The sequence below is a fragment of the Sinohyriopsis cumingii genome, chromosome 9 (genome assembly GCF_028554795.1).
Source record: "Sinohyriopsis cumingii isolate HCF-2022 chromosome 9, ASM2855479v2, whole genome shotgun sequence".
Classification (NCBI taxonomy): Eukaryota; Metazoa; Mollusca; class Bivalvia; order Unionida; family Unionidae; genus Sinohyriopsis; species Sinohyriopsis cumingii.
This window is the reverse complement of record NC_142969.1, coordinates 120,120,434-120,133,945: the sequence shown is the minus strand read 5'-3', so window position 1 is coordinate 120,133,945 and position 13,512 is coordinate 120,120,434. Positions and strand designations below refer to the sequence as shown.

General features: G+C 37.5%; 1 protein-coding gene across 1 annotated transcript; it reads left to right on the top strand.

Annotated features, from left to right (window-relative positions):
- The first annotated feature begins 8,670 nt into the window (after positions 1–8,670).
- Positions 8,671–13,081, top strand: LOC149792599 (complement C1q and tumor necrosis factor-related protein 9A-like). The gene is made up of 2 exons (XM_089969417.1): positions 8,671–8,997; positions 12,568–13,081. The coding sequence occupies exons 1-2, from the start codon at positions 8,772–8,774 to the stop codon at positions 13,014–13,016; spliced, it is 675 nt and encodes a 224-aa protein (XP_089825543.1). The 5' UTR covers positions 8,671–8,771; the 3' UTR covers positions 13,017–13,081.
- The last annotated feature ends 431 nt before the right edge of the window (positions 13,082–13,512 follow it).

Sequence of the window (13,512 nt, the reverse complement as noted above, 5' to 3'; positions counted from 1 at the left end):
AGAGAAATATTTCAAACTCCATCTTCTCATCCTCCTAGTATGATGACAACCTCCTTGTTGACCATTTCCAATTCTTGCAGACGAGAAGAGATGAAAGACAATGTTAACATCTTCTTCAGCAGAAGAAAAATAAAATCATCGGACACGTCAACCCTCATCTCAATCCAAACGAATACAACGCGAACGTCAAGATAAGAGCAGTATTGAATACTGGGTAAAGTACTGATGATCAAGTACACCCAAAACAGCCAACCCTATCTTGGATACGCTTTCAGCCAACCTTTGCTACAATGATTCTCGTGCTGCTGGTTACAGAAAAAGTCAAAACTTGTATCGTGCAGCTAAAACCATACTCAAACTTTTATGCCTGTAATATGTGCAGCAATGGTTCATAGAACAATCGACGTTCACTTTACACAAACCCATTCGACGAAAAGTTTCCAGAAGTCAAAACAAAGTAGATGGCATCGATCTTTATAGCAAGCAGCTTTATCTGTCGACTCTCACATGGAGGCGTATAATCGTGGTTACAAAATATTTTTTGTTTGAATCATGGACCTGCTTTCAAAATCAGCTTGGGTAGTTCCCTTAACTTCTAAACCAAGTTCCGAATTAGGGCGTGCTTTAAAACTGGTTGATATAATGTATGATGGCAAAGAGACAAAGGTACCAAATTTCTGAATCAAGAATATCTGAGAATTGAGATTATAAAAAAACACAAACGCCGAAAATTCTGTGCAACTAGTTTTGCATTTAATTTATGCTTCTTCGGGCACGAATAAGCATAAATTAAATGAGAAACTAGTTGCACAGAATTTTCGGCGTTTGTGTTTTTTAATAAAAATCCTAATTCTCAAATTTTTCAACAACATAAGGGCATCAAATTATGATCCACCGAGAGTAATGACGTTTTTTGAAATAATATCAAGTACTAAAACTATCTGAAAAACAAATGAAAAGCAGCCTTCACAGCAGTTTCTTGAACAAATTTGTTGAGGAGGGGATCGTTCCATCAGGTTTACGACTGAAACCGAAACTATATATAGGAAGTGGAAATGAAGAATTCTATCGACAGTCTGTTACATAAAGTCTAGCTAAACATGTGCGAGAGATTAGCAGAAGAACAACAAAAATATCACTAAACGTATGAAAACAGATGAAAAATGTTATGGATAAATTGAAGAAGAAACTAGATGGGCAAAGCCTTTTTAGTTTTGATCAAGAAGAATATCAGAAAACAGAATAACGAAAAACAATATACTTCGGAAGCAGAATGAAAATCTGAACAATTTACGAAAGAGTAAAGAAGAAAAAAGTCAAAAGTTGAAAAAGCCGGAGAACAGCATAAAATCCAAATATAACCAAAAAAAAGCAGAAAAGCAGTAAAACATCACAACAACAGAGTAAGCCGCAGCAGAAATGCAGCAAATCATCACAACAACAGAGTAATGAACAGCATGTTTGAATCATGGACCTGCTTTCAAAATCAGCTTGGGTAGTTCCCTTAACTTCTAAACCAAGTTCCGAATTAGGGCAATCTCAAATATAGAGGCGTGTTTGCCATGTTTATTTAAAGCTTACAATTAATTGTACATCTTAGCAAGCATCAGATGTGCACCAGACGAAGTGACACCCTAAAAGGAAGTGATGGTGCTTCATGGATTGTTTGGAGCCGTCACCCATTAAAAACAATAAAGAAGTGTGTCTATTCGGAGGAAAATAATCCAGATGCACATTTGACAAAAATTATATACATAACTTGATAAAACTTGTTTCCTGTCACAGGACACAGACGTCATCCCTTTGTCTATAAATTGGAAGATATAAACGCGTGAAAAAGAAAGAAGACGACATTTACGATGCCAAAAGTGGGCAAGAGTAAGTTCGTTGGAAAGAATACTCACCTAGTTTTGATTGTTGGATTGCATTGCAGCTTCACAGGTCATCGACTATCGATGTGGGAGATATAGTCATTGCAAATTTACGTCTAAAAACAAGCAGGCCACCAATTGTGGAAATTTTGCCCAGGAGTTGCATTCGATATCTTCTCCAAAGTTCTTCCTTGAAATATACCACCGACAATATCAACTCTAGCTTCGCGGCGAATCACAACTACAGTTGCCAACATCAGCTCTCTTTTGGAACATTTCCAAAACCAGAACCATCGGACTATGAACAATAAATTGTGTGTATCATTTCCTAGTTGCATGAAGATATGTCCTATTAACATACTATTTTGTTTCGCGCCCATATTACATTAAGACATACAATTAGATCAGCACGCTTAGTGGGATGGATCATTGGTAGAAATCATTCGTCCTGAATATCAATGCGGGTCAAAATAATTTCATTATCGATACCCTGAACGAACAAGCTCAAATTGCACAAAAATTATCTGGACTTTAACGATTCCAAACTACCATCACCAGTCAATCCCCAATTGACCACCTATACCATGAGAATTCCTAAAGGATATTATTTTAATACTGAACAACTCTTCAGCTTTCAGTTTGGCAAAACAATGGGGAATACTCGCCGAATTGTACAGATCGAAATACCATACAATTTCTCCTTGTATTAAAATGGATTAGTCTGACGGCAGAACGATGATCTTTATTTTGTAGTCCTAGTTTGTTTGATATACACCCCTCTCCTTCCTATGAAAGCCTTTTACAACACCGATTAAGACTTATACAATCGGTATAAACAGCTGTCTCGCTAAGCGCTCAGCATTAAGAGGTTAGTGTTAGGACTGGTTGGCCTGGTGTTAGGATAATGTGGTCCGGACATCATGCTACATATCTGCTGCATGATGCCCCAGTGCTAGACGTCACAATAAACTGCAACACTGCAGACATCGTAGCGATATGACTAAAAAGCTACGTCAAAAATCCAGTACACACACACACACACACACACACACACACACGATTGCTTCTATAAGTGTTTTGCTACCCTGTCGAATTGGAATAATGACTGATTTTGATGTTTGTGTACTCAGATGTAGTCAAGTATAACGCGGTGGTAAACATGGCTTATCCGTTACCGTGAGTCATTCATTTTAAAGTGGATTCTGCCAACGATGAAGGAGGAAACAGATATCATGTTCACCGAGAATTTGTACATCCTCATAATTTACCTGTCCGTATAGCCACCCCACCCAACCCGCCCTAAAAAAAATCACAAAATAGGCAATGTGATTGAAGTCTATCAGCGATTTTTCTTGATCTCGAAAAAGCATACGACCTAGTGTGGACCAAGGGTCCCATTTCTAAGTTGAACCCTTAAGGAATAACAGGCCGCATGCACAAATGGATATGAAACTTCTTAGCAGTCCGAAAAATCCAAGCTAGAGTGGATAATCAATACTCTGATACATGCGAGCTCGAAAACGGAACTCCCTACTCTCTTCAACGCTATGATCAATGACTTAGCTTAGAAAAGTATGTCTATCTGACCCACCTGTCTCAGTATGCTGACGACAGTGGAATCTGGAAAGTGGCGACCCGTATAGTAATACTTTGGTCGGCCTACTAGAGGTAGGTATTAATGGGGTCGGGTGTTGGGCCGATAGGTGGTGCTTCAAGCTAGTCCCGGAAAGACAGTAGGGGTATTCACCAATAACTAGATGACATAGGGACCCTCTTGCACTCTGTGTCTACGAGACAGAGATTAAATTAGAAAAAGTGGCTACATTCTTGGGGATGCTATTCAATAAGCATCTTAAATAGAGCAAACATAGCCGAGGTAGTGAGAAGGTGAGGGCATGATCTAAACCTCTTGCGGAACCTTAAGTGCCCCGATTAAGGCACGTATCAGGTCATACTTCTTACATTAGGTAGGACCTGTTTCTATCCAAAATTGGCAATGGATGCCAGGCGTATGCCTCAGCCCAACCCAACTTGGAATGAATACAGTAGAAGGCTCTAAATATCTGCACTGGTGTTCTCCACAGCACCTCTGGAGAGGAACTAAGAATCCTAGCCCAAGGCTTCCCACCCTCAAAATCTGCGACTGGAAGGTATGCGACAAAAATTAATATAATGATAAGTGACACCCGAATAGAACAATAACAAAGAAATGGAAAAAGCCCAGGGGCAAGAAAATCCACGAAATAAAACAGGAACTGTACATCCCAGATATACAGATGGAAGCCACAAAATACTCAGGCACGGCCCTGTGGACCTGCAAATTGCCAAAATCAACAGATCATAGAATTAATGGAAAAAGTTCTTACCGAATTAGAAAGTAGGTACGAGGGATTTTAAAAAAAATGTATACTGACGGCTCAAAAATCCCCGACACAGGACGAACTGCATCTGCAGTGGTAATTCAGCAGGATGGCTAACACTGGGGTGAGGCTACCTGATTGGTGTTCAATTTACACGGTTAAATTTTGGGTCATCAAGCAAACACTCAAAAAGCTACAAGAAACCACACACTTAAGGCTCTTAAAGCGAATGACTCCCTCAGTGTGTTGCGGTCCCTTGAATCTAGTAACTGGATCAGCAGAGAAAATCCCGTTGCCAGAAGTCTACTTGAGACTAAAAAGCCTGGAAGAAAGCAAACATTCCATAGAATTTATTGGGTGCCCTCTCATATTAACATTCCTGGCAATGAAAGGGCAGACAACGAAGCTTAGAATAAGCTTAATGATGCAGAAATGCAGCACTTGGACTGCAGCGTACAGGAACTATATAGAATGATTAGGCATAAAATTGACAAAAAATTGCAGGATGAATAGGATAACTCCCACAAAGGGCGCACGCTATATAACCACCCCGTAAGACGCCCAGTAATAAAAAAATTAAAGAACTCTGACATAATCCCTATGCAACACATTCCCTAATTTAATAATACACATTTGCAAACTAAGCATGCAACTTTCTTCTGTCTCTAAATAATCTATTAGAAATATTTACTTTCTCTCTACAATACCTTCTGGTGATATAAGGAGTTTGAATCCTGGCAAGTGACATTTAACTTGTACCCTCATAAATTTAAGAAATATAAAGTGGTCCTAAGCCCAGACGATCAAGCCGGCCGCACAAGGAGGCAATATTGATTTTGAATAAGCGTAACTACCGAAGATTCTACTGAACATATGGGGTGGTCATAAGCCCAGATCATCAGAACTAGTTGCACAGGAAGCAATCATTGGAAGGAGAAAATACTCCCCAACCTATGGATGCTCTCTACACCTTATCCAGTAGGAGGTGGTCCTAAGCCCCATCCATCAGGCATCACTGCACTGTGGAGAAACTAACTGCAGTAGTTGCTTACTCACATAAATAATAAGGAAACTCGTAATACCAATAAATTCCACTCCTTAAAAACTGCTTCTTTATTAACCATATAAGCTTACTACATCAACCATCATTTCAGTGATATTCCAAATTCTTCTACTGTACATTACACTGCAAGACGACCAAATTTATATCTTTCAGCACACCAATCAATGTACTTGGGATACGTCAAAGACTCCAGGGACGATGCGCATCCTTTTTCGAGCTCTGTGCCTCAGTTTCCTCGCCGGAAAAACTGCCATACGGGTAAAATAAATACTTAGTACAATATGCGTACGCCTTAACTAAATGTAATTCAAGTCAAGTCAAGTCAGTCGTGCCGCCCCATCAATGATTTGCCATCAGCTGTACGATGGAAGATTACAAGGTTGATCAATGCCCTGGTGCACAGGCACAGATTCAGGCGGAATCTGATATAGAAAAAGACGCCCATTTTCTTGAAAACAGTCCAAGAAGATATCACCGTCATAGAGGAAATTATGAGGGATAAATACGAATGTGAGGTAAAGAAGAAAGACAAAGAGGAACATCAAAGGTACGAAACCTTTCCTAGATGGAAGCGGGAATAGAGGCAGAAGCAGAAACTACAACATGGAGGAGAAAAAGTGGAGAGTGGAATATGGAGATCGAGGAGTTATCTTTTTCCTTCAGAACGAGGTGTCCCTGTGCCATAGTGAAACCAAAGGCAAGACCTGATCATCCTGAAAATAACCGTTAAAATCCTAGGTCATTGCTAATAAGGTATAGAATAATCACATTGTGATCTCTGGATAGTAGTTGTCCGACTGTTTGCGATACATTATCTGGGTACTTTAAATCCGTCTGTTATTTTTGATTTTGAAAAAAAGGTTCAAGAGAAATTGTTTGCTTATAGCTAGTAATGTTTATAATCAGTTTCTCATTACGGCAAATAATAACTATTGCCAAGAAAATCATCTCTGCAGGGTACATATTTTTTCGGAAAACCCCTCTATTACACATTATCATCAGTCTATCTATCTATCTATCTATCTATCTATCTATCTATCTATCTATCTATCTATCTATCTATCTGTCTGTCTGTCTATCATTCTATCAATCTATCTGTCTAATTCTTAGATCTGTCTTCGGACCATAATTGCGTGGACATTGCTACACTTAACTCGACATTTCAGTTTCAATGACAAGATGTACTAATTTAATCGAGGAGTGTGTATAATCATCCTACATCTCTCAGAGGGAAGATATTGTAACATCCGTCTGTTTATCTATCTGTATATATATATATATATATATATATATATATTTATATATATATATATATATATATATATATATATATATATATATATATATATATATATATATATATATATATATATATATATATATCCGTCCATCCAACTATTTATCTATCTGTATGTCTGTCTGTCTGTCCGTCCGTCCGTCCATCCATCTCTAGCAATTTATCGTTTCCTTTTTATATGAGCTTCTTAAAATTATGAGTGACAGTATAAATGATATGAATGTTAGACTCTATTCGAACCATGTGATATGCAATGACATTTCACAGGAAGATTGCCATATCAGAACTATGGAGCATACCGTCAGATACATGTATCATGTGAAAATAAGATATTATACAGCCGTATTAGACAAGTAAGTGATGGGAGTACACACATACTCTTACGCAAAGTTAAAATCGAATAATTGGCTGTGAAAAAATTAATGATGGCAACAGAGATGATGATGTATAAAGAACTGAACACTCTCCCCCCACAACAAACAGCTACAAACACTGATTTGATCTGTGTCAAACCTTTGAGGAATGAAATGCAGGTCACCGTAATCGGCTTGTTTCCTTCGTCGTAACGACGTGCTAACTCAAATATCTTGAAAACTGCGTGCACACCATGACACTATTTATGATTTCTGGTAAAACCTCTAACGCTGTAAAGCCGGTCTTGGCAGCCTATATTAGCGTCAACACGTCTAAAAGTGTACGTTCATGTAAAATGCATAAAGAAGAAGAAGGAAAGGAAAAAACGCCTGACGCAATGAAGAAAAAAGATCACATGCATTAGCATAACGTAACTTTTCATTGCAGCATAACATGCATAAGAAAGTAGCAAATATATAATTCTTGTTATAACTAGCAATGGGTATTCGGCAGTGACCTAACTATTGTCATAACTAGCAATGGGTATTCTGCAATGACCTAACTATTGTCATAACTAGTATTGGGCATTCGACAGAGACCTACATCTAAAGTGATTGTATAATATTTTCTTTCAACATATATGTGCCTACTAAAACTTATTTGACGGTACGCAAAATGTTTAAAAGGGAAAATATTGAAGTGAGTGCGAAGTAAACAAGTACACCTAGTTACAGATATAAAGATACTCCCTTGACAGTTTTAATTCTATGGCTCATTACAACATTGTTTACTCCAAAGTAAGGACATCAGGATATTGTTGACTACTTCTTAGAGGCAACATCATCACCACTGTTTCTAATTCATTTTCTCCCCCGGTGACACATTCACCTGCTTTTGAAAGCACCAACAGAGACCTTTAATCAGTTTTCCCTCGGCTGGATCACACCTTTTAGATAATTGATGACATTAGCAAAAATAGTTAAGTTTAGTAATTAAATGTAAAGTCTGAGTGTCGTAACTAATGATGTAGCAAACTCATATAAGCACAATAGATGAATAGACAGTAATCAAAATCCTTATAAGTAATTATGTCGTGAAACAAATATAAATCTGGACCAAAGCCTAAATGTACAATATAGGCAATTGTAGGGGAATTACGTAGCTTCGCTGCTAGAAATAAAATGTAAAATAAGCTGTTTGATTATAAAGTTGCAACCACATGTAGTTCACAAATTTATCTAGACACTTTCTGCAAATGTTTGCTATATATTTTACTAAAAAGTGAGGGATTGTATGGGTTGTATTGTTTTTTCTGCGTATGTCTTTTCCTTATTCTTTGTAATAAAATGATTTGATTCAAAATATATTGCAAAATAAAGGGAACATCTATCTCCTCTTAAGAAGAAATGAGTATAAATCTTGAGCAGATTTTCCTTATTCCGCTTGTTTAATTTGTGAAATGAAGCATATTTCATACCTTTCAAGACATATTGTATGACAATAAGGTAGCTGTGGTATTAGAAGACAATTATTAGTTCAAATAATAGTTTCGTATAGATTAGATAATGGCAAGAATAGATAAATTTGACACAATGGCGGTAGTTTCGTATCTTTAGGTTGAGGGATAGATGGTGGTGATACCAAGCAGAAGAAAGTTCACGTCGTTCCTCACATATTTCAAAGTTTATATTGAAAGCTCGGGGAGTCATTTTTAAATAGATATGACTGTATTCCGCCACTGTGTCTCGAGGTGGTTTACTATCAGTTTACTGATAAGGCTCGGGGACACATAGGCAGTGCATACCTGCAAGAAGAGAGTTGAAATCATGATTTTAATAGGGATTGTTGCCACATTTGCCACGACCATCTTTTGGTTCTGTGGGGTTTGGGGCCATGTGGACGATGCTGTTGCAAAGAGACAGACGAATCAGGGGGATACGACCATCGCCCAGCTTCGTTACCTGATTGAAGAAAATAAGAGCATGCGCCAGAATCTGCTCTCAAGAGTGGAGAGAATGAACGAGGATGCGAGAAGGATAAGCGAATCAATAGGTACGATAATCATATATATATATATATATATATATATATATATATATATATATATATATATATATATATATATATATATATATATAATGTCTAACTCTAATTTTAGAATTTCATTCCATTTAAAGTTTATTTGAAAGGTGGATCAAACGTACATGTTTCATTTTGCTTCTTTTGTAAAATAGTAAATTATCAAAATGTCATGAATGTGATTAGTGATTGATAGTAAAATACTGGAATCGAATATGTCTTTTTAAATAAACCGTAACTTGACAGAGAATTAAAGAGGGCCCATAAACAAGCAAAATAACTGTAAATGGGAAGGTGGTTAGATAATAATAATAATAATAATAATAATGAAGACTTTGTACAGCGCCTAATCTTTAGACGCTCTAAGCGCTTTACAACATTAGACAACACCTATAAGATAAAAAACATATAATAATATTATTATAAAAACAAACACCATGAAATTAGAAAAACAAAAAACAAAAAAAAAAACATGCTGAGAATATTTCAGGTAGGAAACATTATTAGGTCTTTAAGTTTGTTCTTGCAGTCGAAATAAGTGAGTTTTGAGAGCCCTCTTGAATGTGATCACTGTGTCTTTGTGTCTAAGTTCAGTGGGCAATTCATTCCACGTTACTGGGCCCTGGATTGCAAAAGAACGCTGTCCATATGACTTTGTTTTCATAGTGGGAATAATGAGTATACGATTGTCAGAAGAGGAGCGTAGGTGTGTACACATGGGTGAGGTCAGATAGGTATGTTGGACTAGAGTCCGTCAGTGAAACATAGCACAGAGAACAAATTTTGTGCTTGATTCTTGATCGAATGGATAGCCAGTGTAGGGTACAGAGCAGCGGGTAGGTGTGCTCTGATCGTGGTACTCTAAGTATGATCCAAGCAGCTGTGTTTTGAACTTTTTGAAGTTTCTGGAGTATATATTGAGATAAACCAGACACAACTGAGTTACAATAGTCCAGTCTTGAAAGTACTAATGAACACACAAGTGTTTTAGTGGCATCAACTGAAAGATATTTGCGAATTGAGCTGATGCGTCTCAGCTCAAGATATGCAGCCTTGCATATGTTCATGACATGTTGGTGCAATGTGAGAGCACTGTCCAGAGTAACACCTAGGTTTCGTGCTGATTGTGTGAATTTAATGTTGGCGTTGCTGATATTTATTGTTTGAGGTAAAGGATGTGAATGAGGAAGTCTTTGTGTTGTGATCAGAATGGCCTCAGTTTTATCATCATTCATCTGCAGCTTGTTACATATCATCCATGATTTCACATCAGAAATGCACCTCTCTACTCCTTGGATAGTAGCATCAACTTCAGTTGGGTGGCTAGATTTGTATATTTGGGTGTCATCAGCGTACAATTGGTGAGCCACTGGATGATGATCTATGATACTTGAGAGCGACTGAGTGTACAGAATGAAGAGAATAGGTCCAAGAACAAACCCCTGTGGAACACCACAACATAGATCAACTGGCTGGGGTGTATTCCATTTGCAGATACAATTTGTGTCCTGTTGACCAAGTAGGACTTGAACCACAGTAAGGCTGTATCATGAGTGTCAAATATATGCTGGAGACGGTGAAGTAATATATCATGGTCTACTGTGTCAAATGCTGCAGACAAATCAAGGAGGGTGAAAACTGTAATCTGTCCGCTATCCAACGCAGACAGAATGTCATTAACTACTTTTAGAAGAGTAGTTTCAGTACTGTGGCAAGGGAGATATGCAGATTGTGCATTGCTAAAAAGACTGTTTGAATTTAGATGAGATACAAACTGGGATAGAACAACCTTTTCTAAGATTTTTTATATGAATGGGAGATTAGAAACTGGGTGGTAGTTCTTTAAATTGTTATGTTGTAGTGTTGGTTTCTTTAGCAGAGGCTTTACAATGGCAGTTTTGAAAAATGATGGGAATTCCCATGACAGAGAGATATTAATAACATCAGTTAGTGAAGGCAATACTGGATCTAAGCACTCAAGCAGCAGTGATGTTGGAATTGGATCAAGTTCACATGACTTTGGTGTACTCTTCATCACAATTGTACGTACCACATCCATAGAGACAGGTTCAAATGCTGCTAATGGTTGCCGCTCAAATTCTGTATCCCAACCGTATGGTGACGACGAGTCAATTGAAATTGTGGTGTCAAGCTTATCTCTAATGGTTTGTACTTTGTCATGGAAGAAATTTGCAAACATGTCCGGAAGGTCGACTGGAGAGAAGGTAGTTGGAAGTGGTGTTGATTCGTTCCTTGACATTAGCTTGTTAGTAATCTCGAAGAGCTTTTTGCAGCTGGAACTTTCCATGATCTTAGTAGTGTAGTGGGCTGATTTCGCTGCATGGACTATATTTATGACATTCTTCTTAGCGACTTCATAGATTTGCTTATGAATAGTGAGTCTGGTGGAAAGCCAAAGCCTCTCAGCTTTACAGATGACATTCTGTTTGCTAAAGAAACACTGGACATGCATCTATTAAGCAACTGAAAATGTAATATTTTCTCATTTTTATGAACTCGAGAAAAAATGTTAATATAACTGAATGATGGTATTTGATGGCAGATCAGCACACGAAAGACTATTTAGTCCCTAGGAAATGGGAGTAAAGTGCCTCGAAAAAGACACCACTGGAATCCAGGAGAGCTGTTCTGTGCATGTATCCTGCTGACATACCTCCGATTGTGTGTGTGTGTGTGTGTGTGTGTGTGTGTACGTCATGCTACCCAGTACAATACCTGGACTCCACAGAATATACTTAATACAGTTCGAAGAATATACACTATTTACGATCTAACCTTCATAAAGCCATGACGCTTGAAAATCGATATACACACTATACATAAACGGCTTCATGCATAGAGCGTATTCGACTTGTCAGTTTCATTTCTTCTTGAATCCTATAAAGTATGAAGTTCAATTACTATAATTACAAAACACTATAAAATAATAATGACACTAAAAAAAGAAATTGTAAACCTTAACCATTGATTACAAATATTATCAAGCACATGAAAAATGCATGAATACTTAATGTATCATTGGTAGAAAAGAGAAACTGCACATGTTAACATCTGTACACTAAGACGCATTGAAACCAGCAATCTACATCAACGTACTTGTCAAGTTAGGTCATAGGCTCATTAACCGTTAACTTTTATATTTATATAACGTAAGAATTGTTCTGGCCGACAGGAAAGAGAAATTTGGAGTTTTCTAAATTAAAATGAGTCAGAAATCTTCGAGGTAAAATATTTAAAAATAAATAAATGTATCTAGCCATATGGGTTAACATAGAAACCAAGAAAACCCTTCATTTCTGCTCTTTTCATTTCGTGCAGCACATGATATGATTTTATCCAGTCCAAATACTTTTTTCAAAGGTTTCGTACAAATTTGTAATTATACGCAGATGCCATGCAAAGGATGGCTGTGGGCTTTACCAAACAGCGTCAGATATTTATTATATAAAAGCATCCAGTGATTTTCCAGTTCTTTTATTTCCCTGCATTTATAAGTAGACTGACTCTCCTCGTTATTTTCAGTACCTTGTACGTGCCACACGAACACTAATACGCCAGCAAGTTTCAACCAATCAGTGGCCTTTACAGCCTGGATGAACACATCATCATATAGCTTCTCCGCCTCGGTGAGAGCTGCCCAATTTCCAGTTGTGATTACAAATATTGGCTTTGGCTACAATGCTGCTAACTCCTCCTTTACCGCTCCAGTGTCTGGGTTGTACGAATTCTCATTGGCTATCTATATGGAATCAAAACACTATGTGGGTCTGCAGGTAGTACAGAACGGCAAACCGATTCTGCGCACTAGAACCGGAAACTATTACACTTTCCACATGGCCAGCAATTCTGCAATTGTAAAAGCTACCGTCGGAGACCGGTTTTGGGTGGAACACTCTGGGGAAAGTGACTCGAGTGCGGTGTATGGGCAAGAAATAACCACTTTCAGTGGATATTTAATAAAAGAGTTGTGAAATATATCCTTTAAAAATGGATTTGGATTTTGCCAGCCAGTTTTGCAGTTAATGCGACACTCTTAACTAAACGATATGAGGGATATTCGATTTTTCTTCTCTTCTTTCTCCTCCCCGTTCTCCATCCGTTCTATTTGAAGTATAACTTGTGAAAAATATTGAAACGATTTAGAAATATAAAGACGATGATTAAAATATTTAATTATGAGACTCGGTGGAAGAAAAGGTGACATATTCGTAAGAAATTACCAGCGCAGAATATGGACATTACATAAAAAAATGGCGAGACACTCTACCCAATGTTTAGCTCTAATATTTTTTAAATCTTTCCTAATGTATGTTAAACCAAGTCAAAATCAAAATTCTTCTATTACATACCACTCAACGATTGCAGTTTAATATTAGCCTAAACAAAATCACCCAAATGATCCGAGTAATGATTAGGTCAGACCATATTTTTTGACGCAAGCGCCAAATCGCACCTTATAATTATGCA

Excerpts from the sequence above, each read along its gene's own strand:
- LOC149792599 (XM_089969417.1), top strand. The coding sequence starts at position 8,772 with ATGATTTTAATAGGGATTGTTGCCACATTTGCCACGACCATCTTTTGG. Across the intron at positions 8,998-12,567 it reads AAGGATAAGCGAATCAATAG|TACCTTGTACGTGCCACACG; the intron begins GTACGATAATCA and ends CGTTATTTTCAG.